The sequence below is a fragment of the Atractosteus spatula genome, chromosome 7 (genome assembly GCF_055471065.1).
Source record: "Atractosteus spatula isolate fAtrSpa1 chromosome 7, fAtrSpa1.hap1, whole genome shotgun sequence".
Classification (NCBI taxonomy): Eukaryota; Metazoa; Chordata; class Actinopteri; order Semionotiformes; family Lepisosteidae; genus Atractosteus; species Atractosteus spatula.
Window position 1 is genome coordinate 15,583,272 of NC_142712.1, and position 21,060 is coordinate 15,604,331.

Sequence of the window (21,060 nt, forward strand, 5' to 3'; positions counted from 1 at the left end):
TGTACCTAATCCACATACTGTACTGTGGTTTATAGACAAGGGACCTGCGAAAATATCTTTTCTTTCTTGCCTGTGAAACTTCATCAAACAAACACAAGCTGTAGTTAGACTTTTTCCATTGGGTGCATTCTGGTTTCTCATTACTGGTGCCAAGAGCCTGGATACCCTGTTTAAGATTCATGTTTCTGCTCTTAGCTACTTGGAATTATTCATTACCTCTGGTTTAGTAGCATTAATGTTTGTAGGTCGAAGTTTATTGATTTAGACTCAGTTTCCAAAACAGGAAATCAACTTGAAGTATCTAATAAAGTTTTAAAAGCCAAAACTTAACTCTTTTTGTTCATTGCAATACAATATATCTTTGTTTTTATTAGGACTTATTATTGTATAATTTTTTTAGACTTTTTAAAAATCCTGTTATAACTGACTGTTTTTTCTTATCAATGATTAGATTCCACTTCATCCCTTACTGGATGGTTTGATCCATGAAGTTATTAACTTGGCATTTAAGCACTTTAAATACAAAGAAGGGTAATACACCATTTTATTGATTTTAATTCAGACTTTCGGCTTTATGCGATTGAATCGTAAGTAATGTTTCTTTCTGTTTTTAGGTACCTCGGTCCTAACACTGGAAACATGCACATTGTAGCAGATCTTTATGCAGAAGTAATTGGAGTCTTAGCCCAGTCTAAGTAAGTTGTATAATATAGTATAATAATTAAATGTTCAACTGATAGGAAGGATTTTTTTATCTAGGTATTAAAGTGGGAGATTACGAATTATTTTTGTGTTGGAAAGAACAGTGAAAAATGGAGCTCAACAATTCATTTAATTTACTTAAAAAGTCTTTGTCTTTAAAAGGTTCTGTTTATTTATTATGCTCTTATGAAAATATCTAATTCATTACGTGTTACAGTTGTTACTTGGGAAATACGGTCAATTCCACGATTAGCATGAATGATACAGTACATACTGTATGTTGGGTTTTTTTTCTCTTTTCACACATACTGTACATATTTAACTTTGATGGTGTATTTTGATTTTTATTACAAAATCATGATGAGTTTTGTTTGGTGATTCTGGATGTTTACATATTTGAATTATAACAAAATCAATTGTTCATGGTAATGAACTAGAAAGAGCTGCGAATGAAAGATTGAGGTTGAACTGAGACTATAAGTAAATTATGAGAGGTTTGTTTTGGATGAGTCCTTCTCTTTCCATAATAGGAATGGAAATTGGTTTCTGTTTATGTGAAGTTTCCAGATTCCCCCAGCATTGTGTGAATCCTTAAAATAGAGACCTGGTTGGTTAGCATCCTGCATACCAGTACTCTTCGACAATATCTGTTTTGTTCAGGGCCGAAATCATTTCTTAGCTAGGATGAACTTTTTTGTTGCTTGTTATTCTGATGAAATCGGATGAAATAGGGTGTATTAGGAGCTGACATCTTGGTAGATTATAGAAAGTACTAAGCCCATTTTTAATCACTTCATCTGCTTCTTCCTTTTAAAAAATGTGGAAATGATAATACTTTTTTTCCATCTTATTGTTCTTTGTCAGATTAAGAATTGTCACTTCCAATTTTTTTTTTACAATCACTGAAATATTAATAGCTTGTAATCAGTCCTACAAGAAGAATTCAGATTTAGATGTTTTGCTTGTTAGATATGATACCATATGGAACACAAAAATGGAAGCCTTTAAAAGTGGGGGTCTTGGACCCTTTGTTGTGGCCTCCATGAAGATCAGGCTTAGTTTCCCATTTCTGTCTGACTATTGACGTCATCTTTGTCTTTTTGGTGTAGAAAAAGAATGTACTGGGACAGTCAAACATTAGATCCTGGGATGACTTTAGTTTCTCTTGATTGCATACTGCTGAGTACGCACAGTATTTGCATTATTATCCGAAATGCATCAGATCCCCCAGAGATGAAGCAAGAAAATAAAAAGTGGTTTCTATTTTCAGCATATGCAACAGCCTGACCAGCAGAATTAATTTTTACACTCCTGGAGTAATTAGCTTGCACATTCTATAAAACAGATGCCCCAAAAGCTTGATAGAACTGACACAGGAGCCGAAGCAAGTGCTATGTCTATGAATCCCCCTACACAGCTGGTTATTGGTTATGAGGTCTGGAGGAGCACCATAGTGAAGGCAGTCTTAATTCTCCCAGGCTCAGTACTAAGCCCCACAAACAGCACAAACATCCTGCAATAAATAGGAAAAAGAGGGACAAAGTCACCCTGTTTTGAACTTCTACCAAATGCTATTCTAAATATAGGAACACTGAAAAATTCCATCTTAATTTCAATTCCGCTGGATGATTTCAGGATTCCACTGTTATCGGTAGCTGGGACTTTAATCAAAAGCCAAAAAGCAGAGCAGATTTTAAGGGATTCGGCTGTAGCTTGTGCTCTAATGCTTACATTCGAACAGTATCATCCATAGTAAAACTCTAACCTGTGAAACAAGTCATGAAACAGCGGTTCTGTGTTACTCCTGTTTTTATCAGTGGTCGACTGCAAATTTTTTCCTGTTGTTAAAAAAAAATAGATCATCCAAGCACAGCAGTTGTGTAGAAATTGTGCAATATGGAAAAAAAGTTTTTTTTTATTTTGGATATATATATATATCCAGTCCATCCACTGAGCTTTAATACACTTGAACACTGGATTTAGATTTTGTCTCCTCTTCTAGTTCCATGCTTCACAAAAGAAATCTGGTGGAAGCTATTGTTCACTAATTGGACATTGTGTTTTCCCTCAGGTTCCCTGCTGTGAGGAAGAAATTCATGGCTGAGTTGAAAGAGCTTCGTCAGAAAGAACAGAGTCCGTATGTAGTTCAAAGCACTATTAGTCTCATAATGGGAGTTAAATTCTTCCGCATTAAGATGTACCCTGTGGAGGACTTTGAAGCTTCATTTCAGTTTATGCAGGTAAATCCCTCTAACCACTGATGTCTTTCATGTGGAATAACAAAAATCTACTGAATAAAGACTGCATTTGGTTTCAGTGTTAACCTCACTTAAACTCTTTCATTTTTACTCATCCCTTTAAGTTAAGATCTAGATCTTTGAAATTGAGATCTCTTTAATTCAATATGACAGACGCTGAGAACGTGCATCATAGTGGTAGCACTGAATCCACAGTTGGGCTTTTAAAATAAGCATGAACGTATTATTTAACAAGCAGATCTGGAACATAGCCTGCAGTCAAAGTAAGTTAACAGGTTATGTGAAACAACAGTATATTATAGAGCACATAAATATTGCCTATAGCACTGACTGGTCTTTTAGACAGAAAGATAATAATTACTATAATTATTGGTTACTCTCAGTTTTTGAAGCATTTGCATGTAGCTCACTAATCAGGTTCTTTGAAAATGCTTGAGACGCTTGTATTGTACAATGCATGATTATAAAGAAGAGCTGTTTTAATGCAATGAAGTTTGTTTTCATTCTAAAGTAGCAGTTGTGATGTTCCTTTTTTAATGACAGGAATGTGCCCAGTATTTCCTTGAAGTAAAGGACAAAGACATTAAGCATGCCCTGGCTGGACTGTTTGTAGAAATCTTAGTTCCAGTAGCTGCGGTGAGCAATTTTCCTTAAACATTTCTTTTACAACTGAACCATACAACTGGAAATAACTCTTTTCCTTTATTTGTGATGTACTGTACCTGTAGTGTATACCAGCCTCACTTAAATCTTATTGTGAATCCTATCTTTTGCTTTTAACTCTCATATATTTTCTAGTTTCTTGTTTTCTAGCTTTGTTAGGCTTTATTTTGTAGCAGTTTAGCTTGTTTTTCTGGGGTGCTGCCTCCTCACACTGTTTTTAAAAAAGTTTAACTGTTTTTAAACTTTTAGGCAGTCAAAAACGAAGTAAACGTCCCCTGTCTTAGGAACTTTGTTGAGAGTCTGTATGACACAACACTGGATCTGTCCTCAAGGAAGAAACACTCACTAGTAAGTAACTTGGAAATACATGTGAATTAGACCCATTTTATGTCTAAATATCGTTGAATATACCCTGTAAATTATTATAGATATAGATTGAGTTTTCCAATACTGGCACTCCTACCTCTTTTATAATAATTTTGTGGATGGTGTTTTGTTAAGGATGACTTGAAAAAGATCTGTCCTGTTTCTCTTGTTCTGCAAGATAGAGGAACATCTGTTCCAGGCATATCTTAAACAAATAAGACCTACAGTAGATAGCTCTAGTTATGCTGGCTGCATTACTTAACCACATTCACCTTACTTATACCTCAGAAATGTTTCAGCTGTCTGTTCTTGCTACAGTATGTGTTTTGTTAATTACTTTTCTAAACACTAAAGCTGGGATCTGTAAAATCACCTTATGCTCGAGCTTCATGGCTATAAACTTATATGGCAAAAAGAAACATTGAAAAAGAAGCAAATCAATGACAGCAAAATGACAAAGATAGTGATTCGATTTGAAACCATCAGCACTCTTTAAAATATAAAGTATATATAAATATATAAAAAGCACTCTTTGTACCATTAATCCATATCAGAATTCTACCACAGGCAGAATTAAAACTAAAGAATAACACAGTTTTATTTATAAGTGCTTCTCAAAAAACTCAAAGCACTGAACGGTGGTGCCACAAATTGCACATACAGTAACACATGAGTAAAATGTGAAAGACAGAAATGCACAATAGATTGACCCAGTTAAACCAAGAGTCAGGCTAAATTAGATATTAAAAGGTATGGTGAAAAGGTTTTGAAAATGTTAACAGTCGCAGAGTCTCTAATAGATTTAAACCGGGAGGTCCACGTGGTTTCCAGCTCAGGGAGCCCAGTGAACCAGGACTGCCAGCAGAGGCTAAAATTCATTTGTATTAAAAACTAAGCTTTCAAAAGACGTAACATGTCTGCAGAAAACTATTTTTAGACCAGTATGTTAAGTGTTGAATGACTGCTGAACCACCGCCCATACCAGAGCTATGACATATTTCAACATAGCCATATCCTGGATAGTGGGACTATTGCCAATCAACAGTAATCGGTAATAATTTGGTAAGTGTTGCGTTTCAGTTAGACAGGAGAAATCCACATTTTACATAATAATAAACTTAAGTAACTTATCCTTGTTTTTTAACAGTTAGATATTAAAGAGGGCAAATTGCGATTTTTACGAAAGACAGCTTAGCTTTAGTGACAGCACACATTGCAGTTTTGAAAAGATAGGGCAGATAGCCACGATCAATGCCACAGCTTTGAATACCAACATTGAAGGGGGCACATTAGCAACTAATTGCCATAGGTATTACTATAAACCAAACTTGTTCTTGAACACATATGGATAATTTGGATGTCTGTACAGAATTCACACACTACGGCAATGATCATCTAGTCCACTCTCTTCAGTGACAAAAGGATGTGAGGGGGTGTATACCCAATCATCTTAAAACAGAATAAGAAACTGATTATTGAACCAAACACAGTATAAATCCTTAAAAATACTGCCAGTCACCTGAAGTCTCACAGCCAGTCCAGATCCAACACACAGAAACCTCTGCAGTCATCTAGAATCAGCAGCAAAGACAGAGACTGAAAGAAGCCAACCCTGTTAACAGTAGTAGCACTGGCAAAAAGAGTAGCTATCCCCGGCTGGATTAATATGCTCCAGCAAAGAGCCTTGCAGCAGGCAGAAGGTATTTGCAGCACCAAGGCAGTGACGCAAACTTTGAATGAAGCCAGCAGACTGCAGCAATATCAGAATCCAATAGTGCAAAGTACGGAGACTGTTGACAGTCTTAACTAGACTAGGCTAATCATACCAGAATATAGAGATCTGCAGTAAACCAAGAATATCCATTCCAGAATAGATATCTCCAGTAAACTATGAATATCTAATCTGGAATTTAAATATGCAGTAAACTATAAATGTCTATTCCAGAATAGTAATTTGCAGTATCCATGAATGTCTGTTCCAGAGAAGACCTGCAGTAAACCATGAATTTCCAATCCAGAATAGAAATCTGCGGTAAACTATAAGTGTCTATTCCAGAATAGTAATCTGCAGTATCCATGAATGTCTATTCCAGAGAAGATCTGCAGTAAACCATGAATTTCCAATCCAGAATAGAAATCTGCAGTAAACTATAAATATCTATTCCAGAATAGTGATCTGCAGTAAACCATGAATATCTGTTCCAGAGTAGATCTGCAGTAAATCATGAATATTCATTCCAGAATAGAGAACACATTAAACCATGACAAAATCAGTGAATCAGACAAGAATAGAAAGGTGAAGAAAAGTCCCAGCTGATCAGGTTGTGTAAAGAAATAATTCTCTGGAAAAGGCTGAACTTCCAGAAAGACACCTACATAATAAAAAATGAGTAAGTGAAACACTAAATAAAAATACTAGTGAAAATATAAAAACTACTGATGAAGTGCATGTATAAAAAGTGTAATAGACAATGCTGTTTTCTCTCTTTGCTGAAAATACATGATTCTCTGTGACACGTGATGTACAGTAGGAATGGTATGGAATCATAATCTGGGGTTGACTTTTCACCCAAACATTATGTTTTTTGTTTTCTTCTGACACATGAGCTTTTAGGAAGACAATGACGGATTTTAGTTTTCTGACCTTTTCATTTCCTGTCTGTCCCCAGGCATTGTACCCATTGGTGACATGTCTCCTCTGTGTCAGCCAGAAACAGTTCTTTCTCAACAGATGGCATGTTTTTCTGAACACCTGCCTGTCTAATCTCAAGGTAAATACTGTCAAGGTAAAAAGTATTAACTCCATGTTTGGTGAAAGAGAGAATCATACAACAAATACAGTTTGTATACCAGAAAAGTTTCTTAAGGAAAAATGAACAAGAGGATTTTCTGTGTGTTTCCTTCCATTTCACAATAGCTGTAGTGAGTCTCTAGACATTACCTGGAGTGATGTCTTACTCACTTCATTCTGTTCAGCCATGTTTTGATACATGACATTATTGATAGAGCTACAGCTATATTTATGGACTCCTCTTCTTATGTGCCTTATAAATGTGACTCAACAGTTTCATGTTACTCAAAACGATTCAGGTTGTTCAACATCAGTGCTGTACATCCTTTAAATACAGTATAATGATGTCACATGAGGTCTCAGTATTTATGAACTCAAGCTAGTATATACTAGACATTATTATTCTTTTTATAAAACAAAGCACTGAAGTGTTGAGCGGGATAATTGGAGCTGTGAGAAATGTTTTTGTGTTTTTGAATAGAGAAACTTTAAGTGGACAACTTATATTTTCATTCGAGTTGTTTATTTGCCTTCACTATGATTCATCATAGCTTGAGGGAATAACCATCTTCCTTAATAAAATCAAACTGGCGTGGTAGAGTGTTCAAGAATGTGGTCTGACAGGACTATTGAGGACATTATGATTTATTTGCAGTAACTGTTTTTTTTTTAGTTCACATGGTGCTTTATCAGATTACCTTAATGAAAGTAATGTTTTTATATTTCAGTGTATATTTGCCTTAGATCTATTGTACTTCTTTAATGGTAGTTCTGTTCTTTACGTGTAGAATTTTCTTTTCACATCCAAGAGGAAAAGCCATACAGAAATAAAAAACAGTACTATTTTGGAATGATTTGGAATGAATGGTATTTGCATTTTACTCCCTAAATTAGTTTTAACTATGAGAGGTGAAAATAATGAACTCATTAAATCTTGTTGAGTGTGTTAAAAATCCAACTTTTGACTGTGTTTGCAGAATAAGGATCTCAAAATGGCCCGTGTTGCTCTGGAATCACTATACAGACTGCTGTGGGTTTATATGATCAGAATCAAATGTGAAAGCAATACTGCAACACAGAGGTAAATCCTTTTTTCCAAATGTATAATCACCTTTGTTGCATTGCCCATGTAGCTCCTTTATGTTTCACTGAATTTCACCGTGGAGCCAAACTTTTATGTACAGTACCAAAATATTGAACTTTGCCAGATCCTGAAGATATGTTCCTATAGAGGTTCCGTTTTTCACTTTTCGGGTTTCCTTGTTTATGAAATTGCTTCGTGCCATGTTATTCTTTTTCTTTTGTTATTTGAAAACAAATACAATCTTTGGCCTAGCTCTCGGTGCATTTGTGTCTTAATGCATTGTTATTTCAGTATTTTTTTGTTTTAAAATTCTAAAATAAGTACATGTTCTACTTGTTAGTGGATATCAATATGACAGGCCACATTTTGGAGACAAAGCTCTCCCATTAGAAATATGAGGAACATTACTGACGTATTTCATTGTGAGATAAAAGCAAAGAGCAGAAAGTGTTTACATGTGGGATCAGTAACAGAACATTACAGTTGCATAGATACAAAGGCCCAACTGCTTGGGGACTATCAAAAGCTTAAAGACAGGAACATGAAACAGATTTTAAGGCAGTGATAAACACTTAGTGAAGAAATAAGTCTGTTTTCTTGAATCTGAGCCCAGTATTAATTAAGGTGCCCTGACTTCTAGTCAAAAGTCTGAAAATCAGCAAGGTTGTTATTTTAAAGCCTCTTTTTTCTGTTTAAATTCTCATTTAAAATAAAGTATGGTGACTATATACTCACATAGTGGCTCTAAATTACAACTTGATATCGAGGAAGCCTTATTATGTTAAGAAACATGCATAAAAAATAAATAGTTCACAGATTTGAAGTGTCATATTATTGACAGTAAAGACCATTTGGGTGCTAAAAATATTCCTTTGCCTGTACATGTGTATGAGTTATTTATGATGAAGAAATCTGACAAGGGGACAGTCTTTGTATGGGAACACACTGTTTTAAGGCTTGAAGTTCAAAAGAGAGTAGAAGTCTAAATGTGTAGTGCACTGTACTGAATATAGATTGATGGAAGTCAGTGTAATAGACAATGACCCAGTTCTCTACATCAATAATTTACTTCTGCCGTAGAGTTTGCAGAGTGGTCCAGCAACAAGCAGCCCTTGTAAGGGATTTCTCAGAATAGCATAATAATATATAGATTTAATCTCTGTAGATAATAGATAATTTGCCCTCTAGCAGAAAAAATGTAAAAATTGAGCAACTCTGAATGTGTATTGTCTGGTTATAGTTTCCCAAAATCACACTACATTGCAACAGAATGCTATTGAGACTGTTGTTTGAGCCAGAGCTCCATATTGATGTACCTCCTATCTCACTCTACAACCTGATATCTGTTCTCTAAAAGAAGAATGCAAAACATTAATTTGTTGTTTTTTCTAAAACTTGCGTCATTCATAAAACACGTTGAGAGTGCTGAGGTTGTGCTTTAGTGAACGGAGCTGTCCGGTTCTCCAGAGGGGTGGGTTGGGGTGGAGGACTTACCTTTTAAATTTTGTCTGTGCAGCCGCCTCACCTCCATCATCACCACGCTCTTCCCCAAGGGCTCCCGCAGTGTGGTACCCAGGGACATGCCTCTCAACATCTTCGTCAAGATCATCCAGTTCATAGCGCAGGTACACAAAGGGTTTCGTGAACACAGGTCAACCTCAGCAACAACCTGAGGGTGCTGTTCTTCACACCGTTGAGTGTGACTGGACACTTGTGCTGAGTGGCAGAGTGGATGCTGCTAATGTCACTCAGCCTCAAATTAGAAAGCTGAAGTGTCATACAATATATTGTTACAAATGGGGGGTTACGAAACTGATGAAAATCTGGATTGGACCGAGCGGTTTAGTCAATCAGTGAAATAATTATTCATAACCCCCAACTAAAGATGATAAAACCATGCGTTGGTTTTTCCAAGGTTCTTGACTGTGAAGTGAAGAATGATGTAGTGTCTTTTTCTGTCTTCATTGCCTTACATAGGAAAGACTTGATTTCGCAATGAAAGAAATCATCTTTGATCTTCTCAGTGTGGGGAAACCAGCAAGAGCCTTTAGTCTTAACCCTGAGGTATGTAAAACGTGGTCAAGGATAGATTTAATTGTACTGCATTATGTGTTGTGTGATGTTTCACTGTTTACTTGATTTTCTGTTTTGCTAAGTATAGTAAGTACTGTATATAGAAAGTATAGTTTGTGTTCTTTCTATAATTCTTTCTGTATGAGTTTTACTCATTCATTGACAGGAAATTACAGTATGTCTGATACCATATTGGCATTATGTTTCTTTGCTGTGCACATCTATACAAAACGATGAAAATAAGGAATAATTATTTGTTTGATATTCCATATTGCTGTTCTTTCCAAAGATCATAATGCGATTCCATTAACAGTAAAGGCTGTTTCTGCAGCCTTAGAATCACAACAAAGCTCATCTTTGCTGTCTCCTTAAATGGACTTTATAACGAGTTTTCAAGTTCAAGAGGGATGATAACAGACAAGTTCAACCTAAGCCATCAGTGAATTGTAATCATTCCTGGTGTCATTTCTGCACATACAGAATTATAAATACTATACGTAAGCCCCTTCTCTCCTTCACATACATCTCTTTGCATCCCTCCTTCACCCCATCTCCACCTCTGCAGCTGCCCCTTGGTCACTCCTCACTCTGCATGGGGGTCCCAGCCTCCTCGTCCTATGGCCAGGAGGTTGGCCCTCAGCCAAGCAGTTAAACGAAAACACTCAATAAGCCATTCAATACGTTTAATTCTTGGGTGTTGTTATTCCTTGTGAAAGCATAATTATAGAAATATCTGAAATCTGCCATAATGTTTATGAGATTAATATTCAAATGAAAATCATCCCATTGTTATATGCTTGATGGTTGCTCTCGTCAATGAAATAATTCATAATTCACAGCTTGGCTTTTGGGGCTTGCTGGGCTTAAAGGCTTTTTTTCCTGTGTGTTCTCCAGAGAATGAACATTGGTCTGAGGGCTTTCCTGGTGATTGCTGATAACCTCCAGCAGAAGGATGGAGAGCCCCCAATGCCAAACACCGGAGCTGTGCTGCCGTCAGGCAACACTCTGAGGGTCAAGAAGACCTACCTGAGCAAAACACTGACAGAGGAGGAGGCCAAACTGATTGGTTAGTGATAGCTGCACAGCTTTTATTTTCCCAGAACACTTCCCTACAAGCAGCACGTAGATAATCAGGAATAAAGGTCTGTCTGGCTGCCCTCTTTGGCAGCTTTCAGAAGGGCTCATTCTTTCTCTGTGAATCTGCAAAACAATAATTTATTAGTGTTGTATGTCTTTTTTCTGGTCTGTTTTTGAAAATCCCTCTTCAAATATCTGTCCATCGCTGCAGCTTTAGAACGTGGTTCAAAGGCCAAGAAATCTCCACTGATTTACTCATTTTATCCATAGGCTCAGTTTAGGGAGGTAAAACACAAAAATTATCATTTTCATGTTCCTTGTTTATCAATACCATTTAGAATTTGATAAAGTACATACATATAAACGAGCATGTTTTAATCCTTTAAGGGAAATCTGAGTATAGAGTTTACTTTTTTGCAGAAGTTTGGAAAAGACACACATGAAAAATGAATAAATGAGCCAAGTTATTTTTAAGTCTAGTAGGAACCAGTATCACTGGAGCAGTGGCCCAAGGGTTGTTTTTTTATTTGGACTCCCCACCCAGTCTTAAAACCTACCAGACCTCCTTACCAGTACTCACAATTGGCAATAATTGAAATAGTTGATAAATACTGCCATTGTTTAGTATGGGGAAGCTATAAAAAAGTCAAACAGAATGCAGTTAAAACTACAGCATTTAAATCAAGGGATGTTATATTAGTAAGATTTCATTTAGAATGTTGTGTGCAATTTCGGTCACCACATTACAATAAATGCTGCTCTGGAATAAGTATAGAGCATTGTAGAGCAGCCAGATACATTCTTGACCTTAAAGAAATGCCCTACACTGACAGGCTAGAAGAGCTGAACCTTTTTTAATCTTGAACAGAGAAGACTGTCTGGGGAAATAATCCAAGTATTCAAAATCCTAAAAGACAGTGGCAAAACAATCTCAATTGACCCCTTCAGTTTCAAAAGTAAGTCACAAATGGAAACTGCTCATTCTTGTTGGAGAAGGCTAGACCCTGGCTTCTTTCAAGAAATAGCTGTATGAGATCCTTGGATCCATTAGCTACTAACTACAGTAGCTACTAACTACCAAACCGGGTAATTTGCCTGCACTCATTTCTTATGTTCTTATGTTTTGTTTTTTCCTCTCAGGTATGGTATTATATTACTCCCAGGTGAGAAAAGCCATAGACAACATCCTCAGACAGCTGGATAAAGAAGTTGGGAGATGCATGATGATGACAAACGCACAAATGCTGAACAAAGAACCTGAAGATATGATAACGTAAGGACCTTTAATTTAAGATTAATTTCTCAATAAAGAATTGTACAGATTCAAGTTTAGAAAAGTCTGCTTAAAGATAACTTGATGATAGTGAATAATAATCTTTGATTTTTAAAGGGCCTAATCTAAAACATTACAAACATCTGACTTAAATGGCTTTCACCTGTATTTTGTAAGTGGTAATTTATGACTAGAGTCTTCTGTCTTTAATAGGACACCTGATAAACATCTCAATGTATTTCCTCAAGTCTAACCTTGCCTGTGTTTGTTCCAGGGGTGAAAGGAAGCCAAAGATTGATCTTTTCAGGACCTGTGTAGCTGCTATTCCACGCATACTGCCTGATGGCATGTCAAAGCAGGAGCTGATAGACTTGCTGGCTCGGTACGTTTCTGTTGGAAACGCGATCTGAGGAATGTACCTTACATCAGGTTTCCCATACATCTGATACCTTTCAAGCTTCATCTTCAGTTTAGGACTGTAATTTGACAAGGGTGGACTGTACTAATTAGATTTTATAGCTCGTCCCTAAGCTTGTAGAGTCGAGGAACTTTTTTTTTCCTGTCATTATGAACATGCATTATTTTTTTCTCAGTACAAACTACCAGAACATATTTGTCGAATGCATTTTCTTCTAGCTAGCAGTTACAATTGGCAGTGAAAGGGATTCTTTTTTTTAAATAAATCATTGTTTCTTTGTCTCTTATGGAAAAGGTTGATTGTATCTGTGGCCTATTCTAGTTTACTACCTTGTAAGAGAAATCTGTGATATTTGTGAAACAAATAGGTTTTCAGTTATTAAAAAAGTACTGATTATGTTAAATAATATTATTAACAAATTGGGAAGTGAAGCAGTTTGTAGGCTTAGCTGAAAGCTAAGCTTATCTTAGTGTTTGATTTGTAGCTACGAAGCTATTTCATTGGCATCTTGAAAACATAGTTTCTTATACTCAACATCAGTGAGTGCTAAAGTCAAGCAGATAGAGAATTATTACATTGGATTAACTTTATTGTTTCCCATCAAATTCTTAATTGTTTCTTTAACATGAAATTATATAAAGCCTAGTTTTGAATTGCAGTATTGTAATTCTGTCTTCTTGTAGTTGATATTCCCACCAGCCTTGTTTGTCTCTCATTGACTGATGAGATGGGAAAGTTTGGAATAAGGAGGGCCACATAAGAAGACTGTTATTGTTTGCTGTGATTAGTTTGCACATGTGACATGAGAAGGTGCTCACAAAGCTTGTGTGCTTCCCAAGGCTGACAATCCACATGGATGATGAACTACGGCTCATAGCCCAGAACTCCCTCCAGAGTCTGCTGGTGGACTTTGTCGACTGGAGGGAGGATGTGCTGTTCGGCTTCACCAACTTCCTCCTCAGAGAAGTCCATGACACCCACCAGGGCCTTCTGGACACCTCCTTGAAGCTGCTGCTTCAGCTGCTGACTCAGTGGAAACTGGCCATTCAGGCTCAGGGGAAAGGCCAAGACCCAACCAAGATCAGAGCTTCTGAGGTACTGCCAGTGTTTTTAGCAGATATGGGAATGGGTGAACTGATGCTAAAAGAGTTTTTTGCATTTATTTTGATTTATTTTTGTCTACCTCTTTGTGAATTTTGTAAGCACATTGAAACATAAAGGAGTTTAGATATTCCACTCGTGTCTGTGTGATTTTCCTCGCATAGTCCAAAGACATACTTGTAAGTTAATTGGCCTCTGGAAAAAATTGGCCCTGTGTGTGAGTTTGTGTCTGTGTTTGCCCTGCAATGGACAGGTGTCCCATCCAGGGTGTGACCTGCCTTGCACCTGTTGCTTGCCAGGATAGGCTCTGGCTCCCCCGTGACCCTGTATTGGATGCAGTGGAGAGAAAATGGATGGATGAATGGAGGATTAGATGGATAATTAAAAACATCAGACTATAAGAATGCTTAAATCGCCTCCTTGATTTGTTTTGTTGCTAGCTGCTTACCGCTTTGAGGATCACATCCCGTCATTTCTTTTAATGGTTTTAGAAGTCCAAACTGAAACCGTGACATTTATTTCCTCACTGATTCATGATATCCTCTAAAGCATTAACAAAGCAAGTTCCTTTGGTTACTTATTTTCACTGGAAGCGAGTGGGATAGTAAGTGCGGATATCCACTGGGCTCCCTTGCTGTGTTGCAGCTGATACAGAACGGCTCCGGTCACAGGCTGCAGCCGGAGAGGAGCCCCCACTGCAGCGTGCTGCATGCCGTGGAGGGGTTCGCGCTGGTGCTGCTCTGCAACTGCCAGGTCGCCACCCACAAATTAGCCGTGTCCATCCTGAAGGAGATTCGAGCGCTCTTTACATCGATAGGACAAAGTGAGGTAAGGCGTGGCCAAGCTTCTGTATGTTACACTGTTGAGCTTCCAGCACATATAAACAGAATATTTTCTAGTTTTTATGTTAAAATGAACAAGATTAGTTCTTTTCTGACCTTCCCTTCGCCTTCCATTTCAAACTATTCGGATCTTAGTTTGATTTGAATTGGTAAATGTTGGAAAATGTCTGTAGATGTTACAGTGTGTTTGGGAAACTTTTGTACCATATGTACAGATCTAGAATTAGGACATAAAGATCACACGCTCATGATGGTTCACAATCCACAATTTTTTTTTGAGATATGATTAATTGCAGTTAACGTCAAAATGTCTTGATAATATGCAACTTTGATCCTACAGTCATACACTATCATAAGTTAGTATACTCTCAGCATACCTGACTATCCAGAACCACATGTCTGTAATTCAGAACAGTCAGTCTAAAGCAGGGTTCTCTAAATCATTAATTTCTGAAAGCCTGAGACAGTTAACCAAGATGAAGAAATAGGTGGTGAGCAGTTCAGTTAAATATTTCAGAGATCTCTTGGCACAAACGTTGTCTCTACTGTACAAAAAAAACAAAAGACAAGAGTGAGGGTAGCCCAAACAGAGTCAGGATGGTACAGTGTAAGTAAAAGCATGAGACAAGGTTGTGTAGTGTCACCGGACTTAATTAATAGCAATGAAAAGGTGATTAGAAAGGCTTAGGATGGTATTAAACAACCTGAGATATAGTATGCTGATGATATTGCCCTGGTAGAAAAAGCGGGAGATTGAAAAATTGTACGACAGACAAACAAAGATTAATAGGAAATTTGATCAGTGTTTAAAAATGTGTTTCAACAGGATGATGACAAGCCCATGATAGAAGTGATGGATCAGCTGAGCTCCGCCGTGTTGGAGAGCTTTGTCCATGTAGCAGTGTCAGACTCGGTATGTATAGCAAACTTGCTTTTCTTAACACACGTTACTTTTTTACAAGGTGCAGTGTACCCTCTTAAAGGAAATAGGTTTGCTTGGGCTGAAACATTTATAGGAGACAATGTCTGAAAACGGCATCACTTCTGTTGAAGGAAGGTGTCTAAATAGAATTAATGATAAAAATCTATAAGAAATGCTTTTAAACAAAAAGGTTTGGTCATACAGCTTATAAATGTCATTAGTTTTTTTCCAAAAGGATATTACATCAAATTATCATGTGTGTTGAAGGGGGTTGTTTTTTTTTTAGTATTTCTTATCTTTGGTAGAAGAGTGGCTTTAGTTGTTTGTTCCACAAGCATACTGAGTAGGTTAGTTGGTGTCTCAAAATTCAGTGTAAATATTGACGATTTGTTGTTATTTAAAGGTTTTACACCAACATAAATCCCAGTATTGTACAACATTTATTATTATTCATTATTGTTGAACATTATTCTTCTATTTACTAAAATTAAAATGTGTCTGTTTTCCATACAACATGGAAAGGGTTCAACATGATTCAGTTAGTTGCTCTTTTGAAACTACAGTATTGCAACCATTTTTTGTCATCGTAGAGTCTATGCAAACCACTTTAAAATATATGGAAATCAATTCTCCTGGGTATAACGTCACTGCTTCCACTTTCTCCAGCATGCAAGCTCTTCCATTGTGTCAGTATACATGAGGGCAAACCTAGTAATGCCAAAATTTGATAATAAAATGGCTTTGCTGCGGTCAGCCAGAGAATGCTCTGTCTTGAATCCGTCAGTAGTTTGAACCTGGGTCACATGAACTACCTGATATGGCTAGTATTCACCCATGATAGCAATCTGCAGCAAGAGGGATAGGCTGGGATTAGTCAGGCAGGGTTTTCCCAGCTTTTCGTTGAACAACAACTCTCTGGGAGACTTGCAGTGATGTCAGTAAGAGACAGGCGGGTCCTTTAGAGTATTTGGCACAGACACGCCTGTCAGGAGCTGTGCAGTGTGCGGTGTGTCAGTGGACAGTGTCTCTGCAAGCTGGCACATCGGGGGAGAGTGTCTTTGTCTCAGATTCTCTCTTGAGCATGTGTGGAAGTCCATGCCATGAACCAAAGTCTTGAAAAAAGAAATCTGCAATTCCAATTTGGACAGATTTTGAAAAAAAAGTGCCTTTTCATGCTCAAAAATAGGAATAAATGCATTCTCAAACTCTTACAAGTTTATTTTAGATGAATAGGTCAGATCCTGACATCTTTTCCTCCTTAAAAGGGGGTTGTGTGTCTCCCCCTTAAAACTATTTTATATAGTCAAATTATCATCTTTTCTTTGTCGTGCAGTGTAAGGTTTAGCCCTGATCTCAAACTGCAAGATTACTTAAGAGAAATGTCTTTTAATTAGATGATGTGCCTGTGGCCTTACAGTGCTGTAAATTAACCCCATCACATTTCATTTATTACCAAAGCAATCTTGTAATTAATATCTGCCTTAGTATAAATTGCCAATTCTGTGAGAACAAAATTTTGACGGCTCATTTTAAAGTGGGAAAATAAATTAGTGTGCGATACTGGACAGTTGCTGTCCTCTAAAAATGATTTCATTTGCATTCCACTCAAGCTGCCAACATTTCCTGGGAACACAACACGTGGCAAACTACTCTTCTGCCTAGCCTGCCGTCAGAGAAGTTTCTCAAGAGTTACTCAAGTTACTCTTGGAGATGAAATTTTAAAGAACACCCTAAAAGATGCCCCCATCCATTCTATTTGATTCAGTGCTGTATTGTACATGTCAAATTCCAAGAGTGTGCAAGAACAAACACAAATGTTCTGAGCAAAGATGGATCATGTCAGCACCAGCTGAGATTCTGATAGATCTGTGCTATTAACAATGTGTTCACTCACCATATAAAATGTAACTTGTTATGCATTAAGAACATGGCATATCCTGGTTAAATATACAGGGGGAATTCATTAGTTGAAAAAGAAATTGATAGTTAGACAGAGGTTAATGTCCAAGCTTTAAATTTGCATTCCTTTCTAATTCTGGGACTCCAGCTTCACTGCCATACCATTAGAAGTCATGCCCGGCAAAACTGCCCCTGTTTATATCTCAGATTCAGGTAGATGGAAGATGTCCGGAACAGCGTAGCTCTTCAATCATGTGGACAGCTGGGTGGCACCTGAGCTCTAACACCTGGGTGTGTTTAATTTCAACAGACCGCCCTCCCTCTGGGCCACCACGTGGACCTGCAGTGGTTGGTGGAGTGGAATGCTGTGCTGGTGAACAGCCATTATGATGTGAAGAGCCCTTCTCATGTGTGGATATTTGCCCAGTCTGTGAAGGACCCCTGGGTCCTGTGCCTGTACAGTTTTCTGAAGCAGGAGAACCTGCCCAAGCACTGCCCCACTGCCCTGAGCTACGCCTGGCCCTATGCCTTCACCAGACTGCAGCTGCTCATGCCTCTGGTCGACCCTACGTAAGTGTCCACAGTCATTTTCTCTGATCGTCTTTCAGCGTCCATCACAGCTATTGATACTGAGACCACGTGACTGTGGTATAGATACAGTATCTTTGACTGGCAGTATGTGCATTTAAATGATGTTAAAAGTGCTTTAATTACTTGGGAAATTTGAGAGTAAAAACAACATTACAGATTTGCATAAAGAAGTGTGCAAAGTATTGTTTTATTAGCCCTGATTTGCTAGATTTGTACTGTATTAATATTTAAAATCATTACCGGTTTAGTCTCTGTTTCTAATTTTGTATGATCACATTAACATTGCCTGATTGACCAGACATGGAAACACACTAGGACTTGTGTCAGTAAGTCAAGAAAAAAGGTCATGGCAAGTACACTACAAAATACGGTACCTTTCAACTGAAGCAAGGTATCCTTCTTCAGGAGTGGATAAGCAAAGATCACTGTGGGAAGAATTGTAGAAGTTATTCTGTTGTCCCAGTACTTACTAGCAGAAGGAAGTGCTTTGTTTGTAATGAAGGCTTTATTCACTAGATTAAATGTAAACTGTTCAGTGAAGAGCATCAGTATTAGACTTTGGGGTAAAGGTTGATTCCTTGTACCTCATGTAGTCAGTAAACCTCATGCATGTTTCAGTAAAGTGATTGACTATAAATACTGTAATGGACTAATCTGACAAGCAGCGATGACCAAATTAATATGCTGGGATGTGTTCCATTATTTATTGTGTACACATTTCTTTAAAACTGTAGCTGTTATAGAGGATGGAGTCAGGTCTTTATGATTGAATACTTAAATTGACAGTATCTTACTGTTTATTTTTTGTTACGTGTGCAGCAGTCCAGTTTATGCCAAGAAAATGAGCACAGCAAGCAGCGGAGACAACTACGTGACCCTCTGGAGGAACTATCTCATCCTTTGCTTCGGCGTCGCAAAGCCCAGCATCATGAGCCCCGGACACTTGAGAGCCTCGACTCCTGAGATCATGGCCACCACCCCTGATGGCAGCGTGAGCTATGACAACAAGGTGACTTCCTGTCCTGGCTGACTCTCTTTACACATGGCATGTGTACAGAGGTTCTGTACGGGGGGCTATAATAACAGGACAATATCTTTTAACATGGGTAGGGTGCATTAGATTGTGTACTCTCCCTTGTTTAATAATCCAGCCCAGTCTCAGTGCCATGAGCCAGAAGGGAGACTAACGCTCCTCCTTGTTCATCTCTTGCTGGAAATTTTACAGGTGATTGGAACCCCATCTGTGGCAGTACTCCTGAAGCAGCTGGTTCCTCTGATGAGGGTTGAGAGCATTGAAACTACAGAGTCTCTCGTCTTGGGGTTTGGAAGGACTAATTCTTTGGTTTTCAGGTATTGGGAAACATTTCTGGTGTTGTTGGGTTTTTTTTCCTTGATCCTTGTTTCACAGTGATGAAAAAGAAAACCACCCATCCGCTTTCGAGATTTAGGTCTAATACACGGAAGCATTAAATGTCTTAAAAGTGACATTGCCGTTAAAATCTTAAATCCCACATGTCACAAAAAAGACAAGTTAATGGAAGTGATTTGGATTTAACATAGGATTTTCTTTTCGGAGCTTTGTGGTGCAGTAGGAAGACCCTACAAAACGAGTCATTTTTTAAAATTTTTTAAAACAGCTGCACTTCTTTCTTATCGGATCAAATGCTGATTAGTCTCTTGTGGTGTAAATACTGTAAACAAAAAGATTAATAGTAAATCAAGGCCCTTTCTGGACTAAATTTAAAAGATTTAAAAGAACAACAAGGATCTGTTAATATGTAAGGGTAGTGAGCAGCTCACTTGTTCTCACGAAGCAGCATGGTTACTAGTATGGTGTGTGAACAGTGACTGAGCGTGCAAGGGTAGGAATCTCTCCGGTCAGATCCAGAAAACTTGTTTAATGTCTTAGTAAATCATGAATGCCTTAAAAGCCTGTGGGTTAATCACTCTAATGTGTTTTGATAAGCAGTGTCTGAGAAAAATGTCTGACCTGTTCCTCTTCTGTAATTTGTACTATTAGAAATCCTTGTGCTGCTTGTGAAGCTTTGAATGATTAGGAGAATAACCTACCTTGGCAAACCATCCGGTATTACATTAGCTGTATTCTCCCTTTGAATATGCATTCCAGCCCTGTCCAATGTACCACAGTAGGTGTGTGTTTCCATGCCCAAAATGGCATGCCTGACTGGTGAGATAAGGAATACTTCTGTGCAGTTCTGTTGGTTTGTTTTCTTTAAATGCATTTTCCATACGGGTTCATGTAATCTTATAGGTAGATCAGATCTAAAATGAGTGGCTTAGACAGAAGATATGAGGTATTTGCCCAATAGGGAATCTTTTGTTTTCAGGAAGATGTTATTGAAAAATTGATGATTTCAATGAAAATGTACGAGCACATAAGTTAAGCTTACATACTTAGCTGCAGCTAATTTGAACTGATTACCGGAATCTGAGTCTTCTTCTAAAAAGTGAGAATTATACGTTCCACACATTTCAGGCATTCTTTAGATAATTGAAACAGATGTCATACCTTGCGTACCAGCTCACCAAAACATTATTTTTTCTGAAAATTAAAGTATATTCAAAACGTTTTCCAAAAGAAAGAGGCGCCTTTCAAATGCATGTTTACCTGCAACAGAGTAGCAAAATAAAAATCAAGATCTCATGCAGACTATAATTTTAAATTCTGGAAACAGTTCACATGATCAGCGTTTTGTCTTAAGAAGTTTCCGTTCTTCTGCTCACAGTTGAGTTGTGCCTTTAGTCTCAGCAAGAATCTCTTCTTAAGACATGAGCTAAATTTTTAGTAATTACTAAATCATTTTTTTTAATCTTGTAACATAATAACATAAGTTAAGTTTCAGACATGAAGAGGCCATTCAGCCCATTAGGCTTGGTTAGATGCTAATACTTAATTAATTAAGGATCAGGGTGTCAGTTTTGAGAACATGGCTGACCCTTTGAGTAAACAAATGCCTCCTTTCCTCTAGCTTTAAATGT

The 21,060-nt window shown here is 37.6% G+C and overlaps 1 protein-coding gene across 9 annotated transcripts in view; it reads left to right on the forward strand.

Moving 5' to 3' along the window:
- The window catches only part of LOC148830631 (protein furry homolog), a 101,973-nt gene that overhangs the window by 35,455 nt on the left and 45,458 nt on the right, over positions 1–21,060 (forward strand). For 8 of the 9 annotated variants that reach the window (XM_088920577.1, XM_088920581.1, XM_088920582.1 and 5 more), the window contains exons 6-23: positions 452–531; positions 615–695; positions 2,774–2,942; positions 3,504–3,596; positions 3,873–3,971; positions 6,659–6,760; positions 7,758–7,861; positions 9,381–9,489; positions 9,842–9,928; positions 10,832–11,003; positions 12,155–12,287; positions 12,562–12,669; positions 13,545–13,800; positions 14,452–14,634; positions 15,475–15,561; positions 17,780–18,039; positions 18,880–19,069; positions 19,286–19,410. In XM_088920577.1, the coding sequence (XP_088776703.1) occupies positions 452–531; positions 615–695; positions 2,774–2,942; positions 3,504–3,596; positions 3,873–3,971; positions 6,659–6,760; positions 7,758–7,861; positions 9,381–9,489; positions 9,842–9,928; positions 10,832–11,003; positions 12,155–12,287; positions 12,562–12,669; positions 13,545–13,800; positions 14,452–14,634; positions 15,475–15,561; positions 17,780–18,039; positions 18,880–19,069; positions 19,286–19,410 (2,438 nt within the window). The remainder of the gene's footprint in view (positions 1–451; positions 532–614; positions 696–2,773; positions 2,943–3,503; positions 3,597–3,872; positions 3,972–6,658; positions 6,761–7,757; positions 7,862–9,380; positions 9,490–9,841; positions 9,929–10,831; positions 11,004–12,154; positions 12,288–12,561; positions 12,670–13,544; positions 13,801–14,451; positions 14,635–15,474; positions 15,562–17,779; positions 18,040–18,879; positions 19,070–19,285; positions 19,411–21,060) is intronic. The other variant, XM_088920579.1, reaches the window with a different exon arrangement.